The 25,019-nt window shown below is 31.6% G+C and overlaps 2 protein-coding genes across 2 annotated transcripts; both read right to left on the minus strand.

The window, feature by feature from the left end:
- Positions 1-12,502: 12,502 nt before the first annotated feature.
- LOC141696514 (uncharacterized) lies at positions 12,503-15,747 on the minus strand. The gene is made up of 4 exons (XM_074500644.1): positions 13,514-15,747; positions 13,341-13,440; positions 13,089-13,248; positions 12,503-12,975 (listed from the first exon to the last, which is right to left on the minus strand). Exons 1-4 carry the CDS (start codon positions 15,745-15,747, stop codon positions 12,503-12,505), a joined length of 2,967 nt encoding a protein of 988 aa, XP_074356745.1.
- A 5,417-nt stretch (positions 15,748-21,164) lies between these two features.
- Positions 21,165-23,802, minus strand: LOC141697495 (5-OH-xanthotoxin synthase). Its single transcript, XM_074501900.1, has 2 exons — positions 22,857-23,802; positions 21,165-22,110 (listed from the first exon to the last, which is right to left on the minus strand). Exons 1-2 carry the CDS (start codon positions 23,739-23,741, stop codon positions 21,478-21,480), a joined length of 1,518 nt encoding a protein of 505 aa, XP_074358001.1. The 5' UTR covers positions 23,742-23,802; the 3' UTR covers positions 21,165-21,477.
- Positions 23,803-25,019: the final 1,217 nt, after the last annotated feature.

The following is a 25,019-nucleotide window of genomic DNA, read 5'->3' on the forward strand; positions in this document are numbered from 1 at the left end:
TGAAATCTTTCTATTTCTAACACATCACTTATTTTACAATCAAGTCTAAAGTATCAAAACACAAATTGATCACATGCACCTGGACATCGCAATTCCGATAACCGATTCGGTTTCAGATCGGATCAATTTCGGTTCGGTTTCTACTTTCGGATTATGATATATTTGAAGATCATTCGGATCAGATCGGATGTAATTCGGTTCAGGTCTAATTCTGATCAAAATCGGATAAAATTCGGATTAAGATCGGATAAAATGTTGTTCGTATTAAATTTGGTTCGGATATTTTCGGATCATAACTTATTTATTTTTTCAATTTTTGAGATTTAAAAAATATATTTTCTATTTAATTTAGTATTTTTAATGTAATATAATGTACCCTTACAAAAGAATATGATTAAATAAGTATGCTATCATAAATATAAAATTGTTTAAAGTATAAATTTTGCTTATTTCGGGTCATATTATGTTCGATTAATATATTATTCGGTTTTAATCGGTTCCAAGTTATAATCAGATCTTGTATTTCAGATCATTTTCGGTTCAAATATTTTTCGGATCAATTTAAATCGATTTTCGGATAATTATCAGATTGTATGATTCAGATCTCGGATCGGGTCTCGATTTCATGAATTTCGGCTCGATTTTTCGGATCTAGACCCATTTTGCCAGGTCAACACCCTAATATTTTTTTTCTATTAGTCATATTATTCTCCACCTGTTACTCAATTTCCTTTCCCCCAAATAATTCACATCTAATATATATCACATGAAAAGTTTCCTCAATTTTTTTGGGCTTAATTCAACCGTAAAAAAATACCGCTCACATTTAGCAAGTCAAATTATATTATACAAAATAATTGGCTGAATTTATTACTAAATTCAATCGCCATAAATTGAACCGCTCTAAAATTTAGTCGTGTTCAGTCAAATACTCTATTTGATCGTTAATTCAACTAAATTCGATTAAATTTTATCTGGTCGAATTTATTCAATTAAATTTAATCTTACTTTCTTGTAGTGCCCTTTTCAACTCCTTTAGACCAATTAAACAAAAAATTAACAACAATTCTTTCTCACTCTTTCGAGTAAACTCTCTCAAACTCTATCTTTGGACTAATTAAGCCCTAATCTCTCGACTCTCACCACCACGACTCTTACCCCAGCTCTGCCTGTTCACCTCCATTTATCTCTGTTTCCTCTCCTAGGTTGGTAAAAGGATAGGCTCAAATTGGGGTAAGTTATCTTGGTTATTAAGAGTATTTGTTATAAATTGTTATTGTAGTTTCTTTCAATGAATTCTTTACCGTTTTTTTTGCATACTTGACATGTATTTTAAGACAACTATAACGTATATTTCCGTAATTTATTTTTAAAATTTTTTTTTTATAAAAGTTTGAACATTATATTTTTATTTAGAAGAAAAAAAAATTTGAAAAAAGTTTATACAACTACATTTAATAACAGCGCGTGCCGAGCCCCCGTTTCCCAATGTAAAGAATTGATGGGGACGGAGGGAGTAATATATTACAATTAAAAAGAAATTAAAAAGGCAAAAAAAATAAAAAAAAATAAAAATAACCAGTGTAATTCCTCCTGCCTTCAAAACATCTCCCATGTTATTCTTACCATCAAAACCCATTAATTTCTACAACCTCCAATGTATTTTCTAACATCTTCAAGTCATTTTCTTCTATATTCGTACCATTTCTAACCTTTCATACCATTACTTACTGTCCATGCTAATAAAAACTCATTATTTTGTACCACATATTAGTAGCAAATAAGATTTGATTTCACCAAAGTTTAAAATCTAGGGTCCAAATTAAAAATTCATATCTTTTTCCCAAACTCAAAATTCAAAAACTGAGACCCAACCCATAACCTACCGTATGCTTTTCAAAAGTATGTAAATTGAAAACATGAATTAACTATTACTTTTCATAATTTTTCTAAAATTTTTAACGATATGTGGTACGAAATACCGGATTTTTAATTGTATGGATAGTCGGAAATGATATGAATATTGGAGAAAATGAAATAAATACGTTAGTAAATGTCTTGGAGGTCGTCAGAATTAATGGGTTTTGAAGATGAAGACAGAGTGAGAAGGGTTTTGAAGGTGGTAGTAATCTGGTTTTTTTAATGAGAGAATTGCATTTTGCACCCCTTATATTTGGCCAAAATTCATTTTTGTATATCTATTTTCATAAATTGCAGTTTGCATCCCCGATTTTGAAATCCGATTCAAGTTTCACCATTTTTGCCAAATGAGTTTTACAGCCACATGCAAGATTCCAGCTTCATTTCAAACAAAATTTATAATGTAAAATTTCATGCTTGATTAAATCTTGAGTTTGGTTTGAAACACCGTATTAACTGTACAAAATGTTAAGCTTTGATTTTACTCCATCTCAAAGTATATACGCTTAACTTAAGTATATATAAATTAATTTTGAGTTTCTATACACAAGGGTATCAAATTAACCCTAAATTTTTAGGCTCAAACAGTTTAGTACCTGAGTTCAATTCTATTAATTATTCAATCTGGGCATAATTTTAGCGGAGTTAAATTCATGTATATTACGAGTTGAGCTACCATATAACCCGACCCTTAAATACCTCTAGTCTTGAGACGGATTTGTTAGTGCCTGGTGGACAAAAGGAAGAAACTGTATACTTCTTAGGTTTCCACATTTCTAAAAGTAATATGCTAAAGTATCACTTGGTTTGTATCTTAAAAGGGATAGTTTTATCATGTATGGGCAAGTCCTGATGAGTCAGTTGGATGACGAGATCGTAATTCAGAGGGAGAAGAGAAATTGTCCAGTCCCCAAATTCATTCAATGAGAGGAGAATTAAATTTATCATAATTTAGAGGTATAAATATCTTTAAATTTTCATCTGTTACATTAGTTGGTACGCATTACTTAGGATTGTTGATTGCTATAGCTAATAAATTGCTTAATAAGTCTATAATCCACCTATTTCTCAAATCTACGTGGTGGCCGATTTATTCACTTGAACCAATAGAGTTCAGTTACCTAGCTGAGAAGTTGTTAGGTAATTAGAGTGGCATTGTAATTTTGTACTTGTGTACAAATGTCCAAGAGTAGAAATAGATGTCTTTATTTCCAAGAAATTCATCAAATTTTATGCAAGACTAATTTTTATTTTATAGCTTCTTTCTCAGGAACACTCTAATTCTTATAATCCGTTTGCAGAGAACAATGATAAAAATGTAAAAAAAAAAAGAAGGAAGTTTATTTGGTCATTTTGCTGTTTCAGAGCAGAGTTTTTAGGAATTAAGAGTTGGCATTGTCGACATTATAAGTCTTGACTGCACGACTTATTTTTCTGGGTTCATGGCCATAAACTTGATTCAAGTTTTGACCATCCCAATATAAGAGTTTGATAATTTTGAGTTTGGGGAGAATAGTTTATATTTATTGATAGGCAGCATTAGTCGTGAAAATGTAATGAGCAATACTTGGTTTGTACTTAAGCTTATTTGTTGATTTTGTATATATTGAATTTTTTTAATTAATGATACAGTAGTTTGAATTTTGCAATTCAATTTTGTTAGCTTAGTTTTTTGGTATTATATGTATAAATTCAAATGTTTGTCGTTAAAACATGTTTAATACATCAGTTCTAGATTAAAAATTAATATTTATTTCTGTAAGTAACATCAATTATATTAATAAATCCGATCTTGAAACATATTTTGTACAACGGTTACATATAAATAACTGATGTCTAATCTTACATTTGACTTGAATAAGACATCATAAATCTTCCCAAAGCGTTATGTAAGAATGCTTTAGACATCGGGTAAATATCGATGTCTATGAAAACATACCTTAACCATCAGTCACGAAGACATCGTTTATTTTTTACATAGACATCGGTTTTAACCAATGTTTAGGTGTTTTTTCTAATAGTGTATCTTCGATATTTGGTACTTTAATCACCGGGATTTCAACTCCTCTGTCCATCACTTGGAGCCTATATTCCTCTAAAACTTCATTTCAACTTATGGTTCTCAAGTTATCATCACTAACTACTCGCAAACGGCCTCACATTTTGTCACAGATGAGAACGATCTAGGGTTTACAAAATCTAGGGTTTTCAATTTTGGGATGGAAAGGAAAGGAAACCTGGTTCAATTAGGCTTCAATACTATTTAATTAATGTTATACTTGTTTTATCTCATTTTTAATTTATGCTCAGTGTTTTAATTAGTATTTTAGTGATATGTCCACGCTTCTGTTAATGATAATGGTCAAGTTATATGGAAAGTGGTCAAGGGGGTGCAATTTTAAGCGAAATTAATTTAATGGGGTGCAACTTGACAGAAAAATAATGTAGATCCAAATTACAAAAATGAAAAGTGAGTTACAAACTGTCAATTACTCTTACTTTTCACGCACACATGATTCAGGACTTTCCCTCCGATATCCGTTTACCGGCCATATTTCTAGTATTTTTCCATCGACTTCCGAACGACCATCGATTTTTATCATAAACATGAGTGCATGATGGACATGCATGCATTAATATTTTATGTCTAATGATCGAATTGTGATAGAAATGGTATTGCGTAGAAAGAAATAGTTTTAGTTTTTTTGTCTATGTTTTAAACTCTTTCTAATTGTTTAATTAGTACGTATACATTGATATTATTTTTGGATATTGTGTTATTTTATTGTGTTTCCTATACCCAAAAATTTTCATATGTTTGCCGAGTTTTTATGTACATCATTTTCTATATACGCCTAATGTGTTATTTTACATATACCGCAAGTGCACGGTGTCTGTTATTAGTAGAAACTAGAAAGTACGGGTCGAATCCACAAGGAGATGTGTCTCAAGAATTTTAATCTAATTATTGCAAATTTTTCTTACAGTGACAATGATTGTTGGGAATTTTCTATAACTAAATAATGAAAATAACTGTGCTTTGAGAATCAATTAATTGAAAGTTTAGGGCAATCGGGTTTAGCATGCTTACACCAAACTTGTTCCTAAGCTAAAATGACTAAAGTGGTCAAGTATTAACACTCTTGGAACATGACTACACAATAATACCTTTTAGTAATATAATTGGTCTAACTGGTCAAGTGATTAGAACGTAAGTCGATCTCTCTCGAGTATCAATGCTCTCAGAAATCCAATGGTACTCCCGCATTCACATTCATTCGGCTAATCGTATGTGTGCCTCTAATTAGTACACTATCTCTCTATCTAGTACCATTATTGCATATAATTAGTCTATGATATTGGCCAATTACACCAACTAAGCATTAAAACATATCAATGAGAATCACTTAAACCAGTCAAAAAACTGTGAAAATTAAGCCATTGTAGTGGTGTAAACATGGTTTCCCTGCGCCCTAGATTATGACTACTCACTCATACTAGGAATAAAAACAAGAAAAACAATTGAAAAATCCATATAAAACATATACTAAAATAAACAAAGAAGATAAAAAAATACCTCAAACTTATATTATTTGAAGAACAAGTATCCAGGCTAACGAAAGCTATGTAAAAGATGAACCGAAACCCTAGCTCTCAATGAAAGCATGTATGTCTCTATTCTCCTAGCTAATCATTAAAAACTCACTCCCTAATGATAAAATCTGATGTTATATTTGATAATCAAAGTATTTTCTTATTCTAATAAAATTACAAGAGACACTTCTAAACCGAATACGATTCTTTTATAAAAATTCGCAGGTCTCTGTTTTTCTGTGTTTCTGGGCTGCTCCAGATGGATTCTCATTACTGGACCATTTCCAAATTAAATGAAATTTTGTGAGTTTCGCGTGGACTGTAAAATCACCAAAATCGGACTTCTAGATCTCTAGATACGGCCTAAAAAGTATTTGCAGCCCGTGTAGACAAATAATACGAATTTTCTTCTATTTTAACTCCAAAACGGGACTTTTTTCTACAAATCCTTCCAAGTCTAGAATTTCTTGTATCATATAATAAAACATCAAAACCTATTAAATAAATATCCAAATTAATGCAAAATACAACAAATATGATGACATAAATCATCAAAAAATATCTCGTGTTTTGACCGATTGACTTGAAGTAGTTATTTTTGTGTTTATATTGATTATATTTATTTTTGTGTGAACTCTAAAAAAATGGGAGTCACATAATTTATTTTTGTTAAAATAGACGTTAAAATAATAAAATATTGGAGCTCGGAAAAAGGAGCATGAAAAATGTGAGTGTTAATTTATTATTGTTGATTATCATTTTGGTCATTTAATCATGAATATAGATTGATGGGTGCGGCTTGACCCTTACGTTGCAAATACGAAAGATGAATTGTTTTAACACAATTCAGAAATTATTTATTGGTTATAACTTTAAATCTTGCTGATAGCTTTAAAATGATTATTAAAGTGATGTGAGTAAAATGATGATTATTTTGAGATAAGTGTTTAACTAAATACAATCAAGAATAATGATTCAGATCTGAATATTGAATATTGTGAATGAACCATTGTATATAGTTAGAAATAATTAAGTGATCGGGATTGATATCAAAGTAAACGAAAGACTATTATATTTATGATATTGCAAAATTACCAGTAGGTAAATGAGATTTTATTTTTGAAAAACGAGATCATAAAAATCCAACTCATGAATGAAAATCAATGAGTTTGTGGGAAAAATAACTGTGGGAGTTGTTTGTTATTTCGAATGATAGAAAATTCAAAAGTTTGTAACTGGATTTTTGAAAAAAAAATATAAGACTAATAAGTCTATTTAAAATTGAGACTTGTCTGGGTGTAAATTTTTATGTCAGGAAAACATTAGAAGACTGTGTCTACACTTTAAAGGCTGTGTCTTCACTTTGAGAAGAAGTGAAAACTCGTTTGAAAAAATTGTGTTGAATTAGACAACCGGTGTGTATTTCAAAATTTTGGAATTTATTTGATAACTTCGTGATGATGATTGTGTCTTCACTTTGAAAATGGGAATTAGTTTAAGATATCATTAATTTTTGTGAAATCTTATATGTTCGAAAAATATTGAATGTATGATATATGCAGGGTTGGAATTTTGAAATTTTTTGTAATCGATTGATTTGACTTGAAATATTTAATATCACTACAGTAAAAGCGGCTAAAAGCAACCGGAAAAATCCGGTTGAATTTAGAATAATTTCAACCGGAAGTGGTTGATTTTAATATAAATTCAACCGAAACCTTCCCGTTGAACTTAAGGCCGTTGAAATTAGCAATCCGGTTGAATTTAAGTTTATATTCAACTGTTTCCCGTTGATTTTAGTGAGACTTATTTCAACCATCTCTAGTTAAAAATAAATTTAGTCATTTCAAAAAAATTGAACTTCAAAATTTAAATTTCACCCTGAAAAAAATTTCCCGCCAATGATGGTAAAATCAACCGAAAATCGTTGAATTTTAATTTTTTAAAATCAACCACTTTTCGTTGATTATATTATCTTACCATGTGTCTGTATATTATATTCAACCAAATCTTGTTGGATTTAGTCCTCCCAAAAACAACCAAATGTAATTGATAATTTTTAGGCCCCGTGTGTTAAATTCAACTAGATCATGTTGAAGTTGCTTAACCATGTACTACATCATATAATTTTTTTGCAGTTGATGCCTGTATAATTCTAATATATACATAAGACATGATTATTACCGTAACAAAAACCATCAAGAAATAGGTCCAAAATAAAATCCATACATATTACCAAATCATACATAATGTTGGATTAGCTCGATACCTTCCATGTCTAGATTAAAATAAGTACTAAAATTTTTTAAACATAAAAAAATGTTTTAAAAGGTTCTCAGACCAAAGATATCATAAACAATTATCTTCAGCCTAAAGAGGGAAGCGGGTCTCCAACTCCTCTAAATGGATATCATTGTCATCTTCCTGCAACTCCACATGATCTGATGCATTATTCTGCAAATAAGAATCAGACAATCTGTTTAGACTAGGTTGCCAACAATATAGGTAGACAGCTTTTGCTCATATTCACCAAAATAGTTAACTACTTATATGTATCTAAATAATACAGGTTAAATGAATTTAGCTTGTAGTTTAAAGCAGCAGTAGTCAAAAAATAATAAAAATGTACAATACAACAAAATTATTAAAACAACCACAAGAAAAAATGACATAAAGAATTGATATATGTATATCTCCTGCAAGAGCTAGACCTGCAAGAGCTAGACCTCACTGAATAAAATTAAAAATCCAAGTGTCTCAGATTTTGCTCACTGGAGTGAAAATCTGTTCCAACACTGAGGCGAAAATATTGTTAACAACCTTCCTAAATAACTCCTCTATTTCTTTTTATTCTATTTTCTATTTTTTACAACTACAGAAATTACACAAATATGTATTCAAAAACTTCCAAATTTAATAATACTAACTTTGTACACAATAATATGCAGACTTTATCACTTGAACACCAGAATTGCATTTTGTTAATACAACTTCTAATTAACTTGGTTCCGGTAAATTAGCAGTGAGACTCAACCAGGTTACAAAAATAATGCACAATTATTTAACTAGTAAAAATCATATAAAAGCGAGGGAGATATCAAAATCATATAAAACTATGAGCACTAATTCTTGGCTACAAAACATATAACAGCATTATGGTTAACCTAATAGCAAAACTAGTTCTTGGCTATGAAATGACATTAAGGTTCTAGGCTAATTATATATTCTTGGATAGAAGTAAATTATTATATTTATAATCTTGAAGGTACGAGGTAACATTGAGATCAATTTGATTAAAGGTTAGATTAATTTTAAAACAACATACAATATTTTAACAAACTATTTCACATATCACCAAAAATCACTATTCAACTCTAAGACAAATCAGCAACTAAAAGCATAAATACGGCATACTCAAACACATACATGTTCATCGATCTCTCTACGAGTGCTCACAATTTAGATGTATCAGATAATAATCAAATGTTTAACGTAGTAGCAAAACTAGTTGTTAGGGGGGGCAGGTTATGCAAAGAGTTAATATTTAAGTAAAATGACATCAAGGTGTTAGGCTAATTACACATTCTCGCATGGAAGTACATTATCACCTTTTCAATCATGAAGGTACCAGTTAACATTGAGATCAATTTGGTTAAAGGTTAGACTATTTTAAAGTAACATGCGAACATTTTAACAAACTATTTCATGTATGAGCAAGAATCACACTTCAACTCTAAGACACAACAACAACTAAAAGAATAAATACGACAAACTCAAACTGAAAGCATATTCATGTTCATCTTTCTGCAAGTGCTTATAATTTAGCTAAATCAAATGTTTAATTAACCTTGTAACAAAACTAGTTCTTGGCTACAATATCATATAAAAGCATTATGTTTGTATCATTACCTCTCGAATAGTCTTTTTATAACGCTCAAATAGAGGAGATGCCATTTGTGCTGCTATACGGATATACTCTTCCCATAAAATTTTAGAAGCAGGATCATCTCTGTTTGGAAAAGCACGAGTAGCCAAGTTCTGCACCTCTTTGTCAAGTCTAGCACGTGTCACCTCTATCTCCTCTAGTGCCTCAACCATGTTGGTCACCTCTGTCATGACTTTCCCAATAATATTATATGCACTGCTTGGAATGCGTTCTGGAATGCAAGCTAGAGTAGACTTAGAATTTGTATATTTGACAACCCCGTCCATTCCAAGAAGTTCTGAAAGTGAATGACGTGGAAACATAACCACTTTTCCCTTTTTTGAAGGATTAACCTCCAATAATTGCTCGACTTCCCGTTTTCTTTGAGATTCCTGAGATGGTAAATTGCCCTCCTGAGAACTTCCCTCTTGCATATCACGCTCCATAACAACCTATAATACATAAACCATTAATACAATTGGAGGACCAGAAGCCATCATGTACATGAGCATATATTGTATCACAACACATACTAACAGCCTAAAGTAAGCAATATTTTTTAGAATAAGCAGGACTAAATGTTAATTAAAAATCTGAAGTCCGAAACAGTAGGAAAAATTAGGTGTAGTAGAACTCACATAGGTAGGAAAATTTTTAAATCTGGATTGCACAGATTTATGTGAAAATTAAATAAAATTATATTATGATGTACTAATAGAGAACAGAGGAATAATTTGAAGCATAATTTTGAAAGAAACAAGTGCAGGAAAAACATACTTTAAGTTTTTTCCCTATTTCTTCTGCTTTTCCTTTTTTCTTATAGGAAGCATCAAACTTTTCCAAGACAGTGAGAGGTCTTTCCAATTTTTCCTCTAGTTCCTGAAAAAAATTGAACAAACACATTACAAAAAAGCGTAATAAGTTGACCTAATTATATAACATTATACCTCATAACGATGATCAAATGGCTTTGCTCCAGTGCAGTGCTTAATCTCTAATTGCTTAACATTTTTCTTGCCATTTTCTGACATCTTAGAAAATCCCTCTGTCTCCCAGTAATCAACCAGACCATTCCATGCACGTTCAGATAAGAAATAGGGGATGCAATTACGTAGGTTTGCACTTGTGTCTCCCCTTTTATGTGCCTCCGCCACCATTTTCAAACCGTAAGCCTTCCAAGCATTCATATAACATTTTACATTATTTTTTAAATGCAACCTGACCACTGCATCCCCTTCCAACTCTTTAATTTCATCGCCTCTGTATTCTGGTGGATACTCATAATATTCCTTTCAAACAAAAATATTAAAAAAGAAAGTCCATGTGTTATTTTACCAGTTTTAAGCAAAGAGTAAACAGATGGGAACAAGAAAAATTTTTAACTACCAAAAAGATATCTTAATAATATAAACCTGACAATATCATTTGAATTTTGATCACTGTCGCTTAATGAATATGATTTATTAAATAAAACTCTACTCACATAACAGAGACACACACCTTGTAAGTAGTAAACAAATCATTTTAAAATATAGAGATTCATCCAGGTTCATAAACAAAATTCTTAGGATATAATGCTATCTACTACATAAATATATTTGAAGGCTAAGCATTATTAAATCTACAAATGAAAAATAACAAGTGCTGAAAATGTGTATATATTTTCATACCTTAAACTCTTTTATGCACTCATTTATAAAAATCTCTCGAGCACGTCCCTTTTGTTTTGCAGTATCAAAATCCCAACGCGTTCTTACAATTGCCCTAAGTGTCTTCTTGTAACGAGACTGCTTGATGCTGTTAAAATAAAGGCAATTCTATAAATATTAGAGTAATAATTTTTTGCAAAATTTAACAGGACATAATATATATTTATAGATATATATATTACTTTTTTTTGTTTATGATGATTACTACTCCAAGTTTGGGTTCTCCAGGTTTGGGCTTCTTTTTGTAATCACCATCAGACACCCTGCGTGCAGCTCTCTCAAATGCAGTAGCATTACCCATAATTAGGTCATCTCCCTCACTGTCATCATTTTCTTCTTCACTATCCTCCTCATGCTCATCTTCATTACTTCCAGCAACTCCTCTAGTGCCTCCCTGACCCCGGCCTTGGCCTCGACCCCGACCCCGACCTCCACCCCGACCCCCTACATAGTTGCTTTGTCTTCTATCTTCCCCTCTTTCAGTGACCCTACTCATAGCACTCCCAATAGCACTAGCCCTAACTGTCATAAAGATGAGAAAATAATCAGGATGAGAAAAGATTTAGCAACTTAAACATTTTATAGTTATAAAAAATAAAAAAAAAACTATACCCCTGACTAAACACACGAACACAAACATACACCCCTGACCAAAAACACATAAGCCCTAATTAAACTAATAAGAAACACCCATAAAATCAGCTATCATCCGTAATTAGAGAATAAAACAACAACAGCTAAAAGCCCTAATTCAAAATTAGCTAAAATAAATTAAAACCCCATTATTACACCAATTGATTCGCACAAATCCAAAAAAATTGTGACCAAAATGAAGTTGAAAATCGAAATCAAAAACCCATTCAAAATCGTGATTAAAATGAAGTTGAAATCATACCTGTTGAGACGGACATCATATTTGGAAGAAGTTTGTAATAAGCTTGTGAAAGATTTGAGAGAGATTTGTAAAAAGTTCTTGAGAGCGGCGCTGTGAGAGGAAAGGGGAATAAGATACAAGCCTAATATATATGACCTAGGGGTACATGACATTAGTTGTTTAGATCAATAAATTAAAATAACCAAAATTGGTTGTTTTAAATATGCTACATAAACCTGGAATAGCTACGGGAAGTTGTATCCTGCTAATTTAAAAAAACATAAATTAGTTTAATAATACATGTAATATATAAATCTAATCATTATAATATATAAATTTAAATATTAAGCAAAATAATTGCAATAATCTCCGTCTTAGTACAAATTTGATATTACTTAAAAAGAAATTAGACTAAGGCATATCATCATCGCTCTCACTTTCTTCATCATCAACATTCACGTATTCGTCCTTATTATTATCTTATTCTTCATTGTAGTCATCCATGGAGTAATCATTCTCAACAAACCTCAAGTCAATAAAAAAATTCTTAGGATCATGAATAACCACCGGTTCGACGTGAGATGATGAAGCATTTGAAACATCATTTTGTAAAGCATCGTCATTTGAGAGCGAGCTCTTCTTTGATGCCACTTCTTCATTGACAAAATGACTTTTCGTTGTTAAAACCGTGTACCATGGTGATTTTGCACTTGAAATACTTTGAGCATAATAAACTTGATGAGCTTGACTCGCCAAAATGAACACATCTTCGGCATTTAACGTTGATCTAATGTCCACCGTAGTCATCCTATTTCTATCCACTTTGACATGTGTTGTATGATCAAACCAATGACATTTGAATAATACAACTTTATGTCCATTATGGTAGTGAAGCTCAAGAATTTCTTCAAGTCGACCATAATTGTTTTGAAAACTCTCCTTATAAGAAGTTCCTACATATAAATGAATACATTATTAAGTACAAATAATACATCAATATAATGAGTAAGATAATAAAATGATAATGTATATTAAATAAAATTCAAGAATATATTATATTTCTTACCAATAACAAGCACACCGGAATTTGGTGAAGTGCGTTCATTAGACTTTGCACATCCAAATTTATAACCATTGCAATGGCAACCATTATAAATATCAACGTCACGCATTGGACCCCTTATCAAATCCTTAAATTTTTGTTTGAGTTTTGGATAATCCGCTACCTAGTTATATAATGAATGAACCATATATGTAAGTGCGCTACACTATTTAAAGACAATAACAAATTTTTGTATAAATATATTTAGACACATACCCTTTTTTCAAACCAATTTATGAATCGATCTTTTTGAAATCTTTCATTTGCTACATCATCAAATTCGGGGTATTGTTTGTGCACCAACTTGTGAAATTCACTATAAAATAACAATAACTAATAAGATAAAATAAAATGAAAGGAACAAAATAATATGAGTTAAAAAATATTACCTCAAGTACTTTGCAACCTCCGGTGTATTAATAAGAACATAGTATTTGATAAGTCTATCTTCATCCACACTCAAGATTCTATGTCCTTTTCTTACAATGGGTTTCGTGGGATGTGTGTAAACACTTAACAAGTTGGGATCAATGCACTTTTTAGGTGCCTCAAAACGACGGAGCTGATTATACACTGCTTCAATTTCAGATTCAAAATATAGTGAGCAAAAGTGCACACACTCCTCTTCGATGTAGCGTTCAGCCATTGAACCCTCCGGATATGCTTTGTTCCTTACTTTCATCTTCAATCCATGCAAGAATCTTTCAAAAGGATACATCCATCTATATGTAACAGGACCACCCAACTTACACTCAGTAGCTAAATGTAGCGGCAAATGCTCCATCGGGTCAAAGAAACCAGGAATATAAATGGTTTCGAACTTAGACATGATGCTCACTACATCTTTCTCCATTTTTAACAAATCAGAGTATCTCAAGGTAGATGAGCACAGATCTTGAAAGAAGTTAGACAACTCAATAATGGCATCACCAACTTGTCGTGGTAGCAAGTCACGACAAACAATGGGCAACAATTTTTGCATAAAAATATGACAGTCATGTGATTTCATCCTCTGAATAGTATGTTTTTCAAGATTCACACACCTAGATATATTTGAAACATACCCATCCAGAAGTTTAAGTGTTAGAATCCAGCCTAACAACTTATCAACTTGTTCCCTCACGAGTGCATATGGAGCAGGTGGCATTGTCTTCCCATCCGGAGTCCACAACTCACGCCTAATACCAAGTTCCTCACAATCATGCCTTGCTTTTAAGTTATCTTTTGTCTTGTTCTTATCATTCAGCATTGTGTAGAATATGTTTTCAAACACATTCTTTTCGGTGTGCATAACATCAATATTGTGTCGAAGATTAAGTGTCTCCCAATACGGGAGCTCAAAAAATGGAGAATAATGAGTCCAATTATGAGCCACACCATAATCCCTGGGTCTTCTTTTGGTTAACTTTCCCGGAGGAGGAAACTGTATAAGATCACATGTAGTCTTTGCCCTTGTTCCCGAATGTCGAGCTGTAACAGATCGTACCTCTCGTTTTCCAAACTTTGTGCTATTCCTCAAAGGATCACCTGGTTCCAAAAAATATCGAGCAGTGCCAAAGAAAGAAGTTTTACCACCATTCTTGAGTTGAAAGCCTTTAACGTCTCCACTACATACATGACATGATAATTTACCCTTTGTTGACCATCCACTTAACATTGCAAGTGCTGGAAAGTCACTAATCGTCCACATTAGTGCTGCCCTCATCTGAAAATTTATGCGTAATGACCTATCATATGTCTCCACCCCTGTATGACATAACATCTTCAGTTCATCAATTAACGGACGGAGATAAACATGTAGGTCTTTTGTAGGATCAGTGGGACCGGGAATAATGAGAGGCATGAATATGTATGGAGCTTTCATGCACATAGATGGTGGAAGGTTATAAACAACCATAACCACAGGCCATACAGTGTAATCCCTTGCTAGTGGATCACGAAATGGGTCAAATCCATCACTAGAAAGGCCAAGTCTGATATTCCGTGCCTCTTTTGCAAACCTCGGAAATCTAGCATCAAAGGCTTTCCATTCATCTCCATCTGCTGCATGAGATAATTGACCTTCAACTACAACTCTGTCATGGTGCCACGTCATACACTTAGCAGTTTGCTCAGACATGTATAAACGTTGTAGTCTCGGTACTAGTGGAAAGTATCGCAAGATCTTTCTTGGAATCGACTTCTTCTCACTATCTTTTCGATCCTTAAATCGATTTGTATGACATATGTCACAACATGTCTTCTTACTGTTTTCCTTGTAAAATAACATACAATCATTCTCACAAGCATCAATTTTTTCGTATCCCATATTCAATCCACTTATCATCTTTTTCACATCATAATAGGTCTCGGGTAGATTGTGATTCTCGGGAAAAACTGATCCAATAAGTTGAAGTAACTCAGCAAACCCCTTATTACTACAACCATGTTTGTTCTTAAAATACAACAACTTGTTCACGAATGATAAAGTGGTAGAACTAGAGCAATTTGGATAAAGTGGTTCAGAAGCACCATCCAACATATCATAAAACTTTTTTGCTGTTGCATTGGGTTCCTCCTCACCATTCCCAAAATTTTCATGTGCATCTGCAAAGTCTCTAAGCATGTCATGCGCATCATACATATCATCATCTCTACAAGTCTCGCCTTCAACACCGGAGCTATCCTTCTCACCATGAAAAATTCATCTAGTGTATGACTCCATAATGCCGTGTCGATACAAATCATAAGTTACATTATCAGGTAACTTATACCATATATTTCCACACTCTTTACATGGACATCTTATCCTCCCCTTTGAATCAACATCCCCTTTTAAAGCAACTCTAATAAAATTTTGTACACCAAGTTTGTATTCCTCCGTTATATTATTTCTTGCATCGAACCTCTCATTCATCCATCTTCGATCGGATGACATCTAAAAATATTACATGTAATTTAATTTAGTAATTGTAGTAAAACCAAGAAGCTAATTATTATATATATAAATTATTATTTATTTATATAAATAATAACTTATATATTTCTCAATAATTAATATAATTGATAGTATCAATTTATAGCTCATTATTTCTCAATTATTTTAACATATTTAATAACAAGTAATAATAACAATAATTTTTTCAATCTAAGTAAGATAGTCAACATCAATTTATACAAAAAAAAAGCATGTAATATTGGCATAACTAACAAAATTGATACAATTATCACAACAAGATCTAAAATAATTATGAAACAAAACTTACTTGGACATGAAAATTTGCAAAATTGAAGTTTGAGGGAGGCAAAGATATGAGAGAAAATTGTAAAGAGGCAAAAGGAAAATGGAGACAACGAAAAAGAAAGGATACTGACAGTAGGGTTTACAAATTTATGAAATAAATTCAACCAAAAATGGTTGAAAATAAGGGTTAGGTGGCTTGTAAATAAATGCGTCACCGATTCATTGAGCAGCTAATTACTATACCTTTTGCTATTATTAGTTAGAATAAATTTTAAAGTATATTTCTTGGTTTCTTGATGACTTTAAAAATAAATAGAATAATTTTTTATATTTAAATAGTAACACGGACCTTAAAAAATTTTATTTTTTTATAAAATCAAGTCTTTGTTACTATTTAGGGGACACATGCATAATTAACTCCATACTAATTTTTTATGAATTTATAAAAATTATTAAATACTTGCTATTTTTTTATTAAAGGAGTTGACTGAGTAGTTGAATACAAATTCATAATTATAAAGGTTACTAGTTTTATTGTTAGTATTGGCTCATATAATTTTAAACTGTACATTTAGATGTCTTTTTTATCATACATTACTTTTAGAAATCAATATATAATTATTTGTCATTTCTTATAAAAATCAGCATTTTTATTAAAAACAACCACATTCTGTTGTTTTTATAACCCAAAAATAAAGTACAGGGAAGACTCTCGCAAATATAAATTCAACCGGATTTAGTATTGGTTGAATTTACAATTTGGTGGGAAATTTCCCGCTTAAATGAAAAGAGTCTCATACAAATTCAACCAGAAACGGTTGAATTTATTTCAGTTGAATTTAATCGGCTGAAACTATTTTTTGGAGGGAAGTTTCCCGCTTAAACGAAAAGAGCTTTATACAAATTCAACTAGAAACTGTTGAATTTATTTCGGTTGAATTTAAACGGTTGATTTTATCTTTTCGGTGGGAAGTTTCCCGCTTTCTGAAATAATTGCTTGTCCAAAATCAACCGGATACAGTTGAATTTGACATCCGTTGATTTTATTCGGTTGAATTTAGTGTCGGTTGAATTTGTCCGGTTGAAATTAAGTTTGGGTCAAAGCTCATATCATCTTGACTGCGTATTCAACTGGATCCGGTTGAATTTACGGCCGGTTGAATTTAATCGGTTGAAACTAGTAGTGTATGTGTTTCAATAAATTGTGAAAGAAATTTTGAATGAAGCTGGAAAGAGGATCATTATCCGGTAATTAGGCATATGTACTTGGATTGTTTATTGAGGTGTAAGCATAAATATGATATTGATAATACAGATTCAATTTGGGGGGAATTAAATCTGGGGTGTTAAGTGAATGCCATGGTGAATATTATTTTAATGAAAAAAGGTGGGTGATTAAAAGTAATAATTACTACAAGCAGAATTTGGTAAGACTTTAAGTGAATAATGTTATTTTGATTGCACTCGAAAATATATGTCTCGTTATATATAAAATTTTATTCTAAATAATAGTAAGAATATATCTTAGAATTATGAATTCGGAAAAATGGGGAGTCGTGCAAAATATTCTACAAAATAAGTTAATGTAGGAGATGTTTTATTTAAATTTTATTTGTCAAATGTAAGTACATATTTAAAACTTTTAATTCTGATTAAGTGATATTAATATGTAATTAGTTATATTTTTATTCATATAATTATATTTATGTGGAATTAAATGTGATATTAATTGGACAATTTCAATTTGGGAATGGAGGGTGTTGATAAAGCCGTGTATAGTGGACCCAAAACAAATATATGGACTTTTAGTATTGATAAAAACAAGGATATATTATTAATAATTTCATTTTAAGTATGTCCAACACACATATCATCGTGCCCATAACACAAAGTTTATCTCCATTTTACCTTTCAATTTGTAGGGATGGGAGTTGTCAATCGTAAGTTGCTGATTCTTATCACGAAAATGTTAAAACATATGTAATTTTATACTGCAAAACGCTTAGCTTAGGTTGTAATTCTTTAAGTGCATTTTATATGTAACTTGTGTATTAATGTCTTTGTTATGCAACAATTTTTAAATCGACCTTCCCTTGAAACATATAGAGGTTCAACGAATCTAGCTCCCTTGCTCCAATAAAATATTTCAGCCTTTTCTTTATTCTTTACGGATGTTGAACAATATACATGGTTACAATATTAGTTATTCTATAATCATATATAGGAATCAAACACCATTTATGTATGGAGTATGAACTTGCCGCCTCCCCAGTACTAGAATATCACGGAGGTTGGTGAAATACTAAAAAACAGTCTATCAAAACAGTTATGTCTAAATATACACAGCTACGTACTACATATCACCACCGAAACAAACTAAAATGATTGATAATACAGCCCGTGTACGAGCTATAAACTAGTTTAGCCAAACAGTCTAGTCTAATTCAGAATGGGCTTAAGCCCAAATAAATCATATGTTACGAACCTCCGAGCACTCACTCATTATAAGCTAGTACTTATAAATCAGAGGTGAACTGATTTAAATTTAAGCGAGTAATCGGTTGAGTATTCGGATGTTGAAAACGATTCTTAAATAATCAGCCGATTAGACTATAAGAAAAACGTCAATAGACAACAGTTCAAAACTGATGTATAAACTGCTAAAAACTGATGTATTCGTGGGTGTAGTAAAGGGTCCATGTTTTTTACATCAGTTTTGTACCGATTTAAAAAACAGTATAATACATCATTTATAACTAAGTAACAGATGTAAAAAATTGTATAAGACATCAGTCAATAACCGATATATATGTTTATATGATTTTTTTACTAAATCTATGTTTATATATTTAACTATATGTATTTAGCAAAAAAACTATATATATATATATATATTAATATATATATATATATATATATGTGTGCAACAAAAAAAAGCCTAAAAATAAAAAAGAATCAATCACATATATAAATAATCAAAATTTTATCATCATTAAAATCAAACTAATACAAAAGATTCTAATATACAACAAACAAAGATGTATCGAAACATTAAAAAAAACACTTCATCTTTTACAAATCTCGATCAATATACTTTACTCCCCTGACCAGTAGTAGATATCGAGTTCAAACATGACTAAGGTCTCGATGGTGAGCAGATTCACAACTTCGTTTACAACTTCAGTAATAGTCTAATACTTCTTATGCTGATTTTGGAGATATATTCAACTTTTCTTTTTTCAAGATAATATTGCTGCACACATATAATCCATATTACGGTTATTCATAAATCTCAAGAAAAGCATAAATTTAACTACTGAACTTTCCCAATAACACATTTCACGACTTTAAAAAATAGAGTACAACATATGCTTGCAAATTGGAGGAAGAAAATACAAACCTAAGTAAACAAAATACCATAATCTTCACCTTTTAATAAATTCTTACAATGAGATTGAGCTTGCGACATAATCTGTTTTCGGTTATTTAAAGTTTGTATCCTGAAAAAATTAAGGTCGAATAGAAAAGAAGGGTGTAAAAAGAAGTTAAGCTACTACATATTAAACATATTAAGAGTCCAAACAATGAATGTATAGTTTCCAACACAATAGTTTTCAATTTTACCAAAGATCAAAATGAAAGAATGGACACTAACAAATGATAGATCAATTCATAAGTTGGAACAATCCATTCATACAAATAAAAAAATTCAACACAAATAAAAATTAGGGTTACATGTTAAAATCGGATTGATCACTTTTATGGATCTATGGTTTTGATTTTACAGAAAAAAATTAGAAAAAAAATTAGGATTCAAAACCTGAAAGGGTGTGTCTTTCGATTTTGATTTTATGTGGGTGTGTGTTTTTGAGAGGTGAGAGAAAGAGAAAAGGTGACATTTGAGAGTGAGTGATCAGGGAGACTTGGAAAAAGAGGGAAAAGATTGGGGTGGGGAAATAAAATAAATTTTAAGAGGGGAATGTTTTTTCATTAAGGGGGAAAGTTGTCCGCTTCTTTTTCGAATTTTTAAAAAATAGTTTAGACATCATTTTTTTACAACTAATGTATAAAATCGTTTTCAACATTGTTTTTGAATTTATCGATATTAAAATATTGTTAACATCGATTGTTGTTGATATTGATGTATATGGGGTGATGTTTATTAACCATTTTCTTGCAGTGTTACCCGGATTTGGGAAACGTAACGAAGTAGGATCGATTCTCGAGTTTTACAAAATGCATGCGTAAGATTAAAAAAATAGACGACTCCATTAATGGAAAGGATTCACCTGTTTATACTAAACCCGACAATTTTTAACACGATATGAACACGACACGGAAATTTAGTGCTTGTGTTTACATTTTGAGTACACGACATGAGGTACGCGAATGAGATATTGTGTCGGTTTTGTGTTTACCTTTTGGGCACACGACACGACATGTGGTACACGAAATAAATATATTTTTAATCAAATATTAATATTTATTAAATCTAAATATGTAAATGTAAATATAAATATATATAATTATAATGAATATTTTTAAAATAATCCATATCTTTATAATGTTGTAAATATAAACGTTTTAAATGTATATATTTCATATAATTTTGTATATATTAATGAAGTTTTTAACATCGGTGGCATGAGTGACCGATGTCTAATACGTGATGTCTATTAACCTTTTTCCTGTAGTGTTTACCTAAAAATTTAATATTTAAATTTATTTATTTATTTAATTATATTAATATTAATATTTAATTTTACATTAAACACGATACGAGAACGACACGAAACGGAGATATACAAACACGAAAGTACAAGAATCCTAAATGGGTCGATTTTGTATTTGACTTTTGAGTACACGACACGATGAAAAGAATATGCATGACACGAAAGTATACAACGCGAACTAATTGCTCTAATTTATACATAAAAAAGGTACTTAAGAAACGAAAAAAAGAGACGGGAATACAGGTTGTAAGAGAAATGGGTATAACACCTACCCGGATCATACATTGAAACTGAACATGATTAAGAAAAAAGATCTATCACCTTTTTATTACCCAAAAATCATCTCTTTGAGTGATTATTAATAAAATAAATACACATTAAACAAACATTCCCTTAACTATGGACTAATAAATGTTTTAGGTCGTAGGTACAGTGCATTTTTCTTCTGCAGAGTTAGGCCATTAGCAGTCTCATCGTCAATGTCCTCAAACCTCATCCCAGCAGCTGGTTCCCAGTCAAAAGTGTAAAGAAGATTAGCGAGTGCAAGTTCCACGGTCGCTAGTCCTAGATGAATTCCGGCACATATTCTTCTTCCAGCACCAAATGGTATATACTCAAATTGTTGTCCTTTATAGTTAATATCAGGTCTTTCCGAGAATCTTTCAGGCACGAATTCCAGGGGATTTTTCCAAATTTCCGGATCTCTTCCAATTGCCCACATGCTTACATAAACTAAGGTTTGAGGTTTGATCATGTACATATGATCTTCATCTTCACCAATTACTGAGCTTTCCATTGTTTGTCGGGGAATTAGAAGCGGTCCAGTAGGGTATAATCGCATTGTCTCCTTTACAACTGCCCTTAAGTAAGGAAGATTCTGAATATCGTCTTCGTCAACATTCCCTTTCTTCCCAATCACTCTTCTAATCTCTTCCTGGGCTTTCTTCATGACTCCTTGGTTACGCATTAATGATGTCATCGCCCAAAGCAACAAAGTCGCACTCGTACCAGTTCCTCCATTGAATACATTCTGCAAAAGTTTAAACCAACTGAATCATTAATAAAGCATAAATTTGCGAGTACCTAAGAGCATCTCCAAAGGTTTGACAAATTGACATCTTTCAAAAAGACGTCAACTGTGTCCGATATACATATACTAACTGCTAAAAGCTAGGATGTATAATATAAGAGTAGTGTTAGGTGTACAGAATTTTGTAAAAAATATTTGTATATAATTACATGGCATTTGATGTGGAGTGTTTTAATTGGTTTTGTTGATGTAAATGCAGGGGTCATTCCAATTAAAAATTATGTACAAAATTTTGGTACACATTCTGTACACCAAGCATTTTCCATAATATAAATATATTAGAAAAATATTTTTTTATTCATCATTAGAACCACAACTGAAAAAAATATGTTAACTTCACTAACTTAATAAAAGAATGTATAATAAAAATATATTACAGAAATATTTGTTGATTCCTCACTGAGACCTCAAATGAAGCCGACAACATACTTTATATATAGTAAAAATGTTTAGCATTTTAGGATCGAAATCTATTTGTAGTTTTTTCTGATAAGTAAATCTATTTGTTGTTGGTCCATAATATGTATAGTGATCATCATGAGTGAGTGACGAGCTAGTAACATACCTACATAGAGTAGATCCGATGATAAAAAAGGAAATACCTACCATTTATAGAGTCAATATCTAACATATATAGTATCCTTTGTAAACGCTAAAATGATTAAGAGTTTAAAGAAGCTAATTACCAAAAGAATTGCTTTCATAGTATCCTTTGTTAGAGCAACGGAAGAAGAGCCTTTGTTTTTCAACATGACATCAATGATATCCTCTGTTGCAGACTCGGGTCTGTTGGGTTTGAGATGATCATCAATGAGTTCTTCGTAGAACATATCCATCTCTTTGAAGGTTCGATCAAGTCTAGCCCTCAATCCAGTGAGTCTATCGATCCAGCCAAACATAGGAAAGAAATCCGAAACAGAAAAGCAAAAAAGCATGGCGTCCAACTCCGACAACATTCGTTGCAATCTCTCTTTTCCTATCCCATCTTCATCATACCTCTTCCCGAATGCAACTCTAGAAATAATCGAAGTAGCCAAATTCGAAAAACATTCGAAAGCGTTCACATCTTTTGAAGCAGCAGCTGTCTCTGAGAGTCGGCCAATCATTCGAGCAACCTCTTGTTCATGAACAGAACGAAAATCAACTTTAGCTCTTTTTTGAGTAAATAGTTCGAGTGTACAAAACTTTCTCACATGCCTCCAGTGGTCAGTATATGGAGCAAACGCAACATCTAATCCATTATATGACAGTTTTAGCATCCCAGCCGTCGGAGGCCTGCTACAATACACAAGATCTTGAGTTTTTAACACTTCTTTGGCCATTTTTGGTGATGATACAACTAGTACTGGGACGGAACCCATGCGTAAAGTCATGAGAGATCCATATTGTTTGGACAGGTTCAGTAGATACTCGTGAATGCATGGAGATTTATAGAGTTGGTGAAAGTTTCCGATGAACGGAAGGCCTGGTGGACCGGGTGGTGAAGAAAGACCAACTCTTTTTTTGTGGTAAAACAAGAGATATACTGATGCAAGAAAAACAAACAACATAAAGAATACTACTGTATCCATGTGAAATGTCAAGAAGATTACTACTGCAGGAACTCATTGTTCTCTTTAAATAGAACGTTGTCTGCGACTGCATGTCACACACCAGCTGTGTAGTCTTTTTTGGAATTTTTTCTTCTTGTTTCAAGTTCTGGTGGGCACACACATGATATGCGTATATATGGATGACTTTGTGGATTTGTGTTTAAAAAAGTTGTAGGCGTATGTATGAAAAAATTTAGAAGCGAAAATTTGATATTTGTGTAAAGTCGAATTTGATATAATTTTTGAATTATTTGTTTAGTTCTTGATAGTGGTTATATGTTAATATAATTATTGATTATTTATTTTATGCGTTACATATTGCCTTTATTTATGATATTGAGCGTTGAATTTTACACTATTTTGAGTTTGGCCGAAAAAGTTGTTATTTCGAGTTTTACATTGGTGATGTTAGTTTTGGATTTTGAAAATGATTTACACTGATTTCGTGCGTGAAACTGAACTGAAAAACCCCGTTTTGGCAACATTTAAGCTATCATAATAGTTGCCGGAAATTTTTGAATTTCACCGAAATCTAAAAAAATTTCAGAAATATTTTTTTTTAAAATGTGGTTCTCGTTAATTAGAACGAATGAGGTCGAATTTAGAACAATGTTTTTATCATTATGGTCGAATTTATATTTTAGGTGGACATTTTAAATTTTTTCAAAAATTCAATTTTTTGAATGAAATTTTTAAATTTCAAGTGAAATGTCAAATTTGATTGCATTCGGCCGAATTTAGCCGGTCATATTTATTTTGGCAAAATTACCGAGTTCAATGCAATTAAAATATTTTATCCTAACATATTCACACTTCCAGTTTTGTAGCCAGTCTTATTTACAGATTTTGACCCCTTTTCTTTTTGTAACAAATTCCAATATCAGCAGCTCTACTCCTAGACTTAAATAATTAATTCCTTTTAAATTTCATATTAGAAAATTTCTTAGTCATATATAAGTCATGTACTTATTATTCATATATTCAATTTTCTTAATATTATAGAACGATGTTAAATATATGATTCTATTGGGGTCTTCCTCTAACACCTTAAGAATATATGATCCTATAATTGGGGTCTTTCTCTAACACCTTAAGGTTTTAGATGAGCTGTTACTCAACATGGTATCAGAGTTTAGGCTGGCCGGAGAACTAAGGTTCGATTCCCAGCCACCCCCAATATTCTCACAATTTAATGTGGACACTAAAGATAATTAATGCCCCAAAAATGGGCGTCGGTGTTCCACTACTCATTTCACA

The sequence above is a fragment of the Apium graveolens genome, chromosome 11, assembly GCF_009905375.1.
Source record: "Apium graveolens cultivar Ventura chromosome 11, ASM990537v1, whole genome shotgun sequence".
In the NCBI taxonomy this organism is placed as follows: Eukaryota; Viridiplantae; Streptophyta; class Magnoliopsida; order Apiales; family Apiaceae; genus Apium; species Apium graveolens.

Coding starts and splice junctions, on each gene's coding strand:
- LOC141696514 (XM_074500644.1), bottom strand. CDS start 15,747: ATGTATGATGCGCATGACATGCTTAGAGACTTTGCAGATGCACATGAA. Junction 13,441..13,513: donor GAGGTTGCAAAGTACTTGAG/GTAATATTTTTT, acceptor GTTATTTTATAG/TGAATTTCACAAGTTGGTGC. Junction 12,976..13,088: donor TTCCGGTGTGCTTGTTATTG/GTAAGAAATATA, acceptor ATTTATATGTAG/GAACTTCTTATAAGGAGAGT.
- LOC141697495 (XM_074501900.1), bottom strand. CDS start 23,741: ATGGATACAGTAGTATTCTTTATGTTGTTTGTTTTTCTTGCATCAGTA. Junction 22,111..22,856: donor CTATGAAAGCAATTCTTTTG/GTAATTAGCTTC, acceptor AAACTTTTGCAG/AATGTATTCAATGGAGGAAC.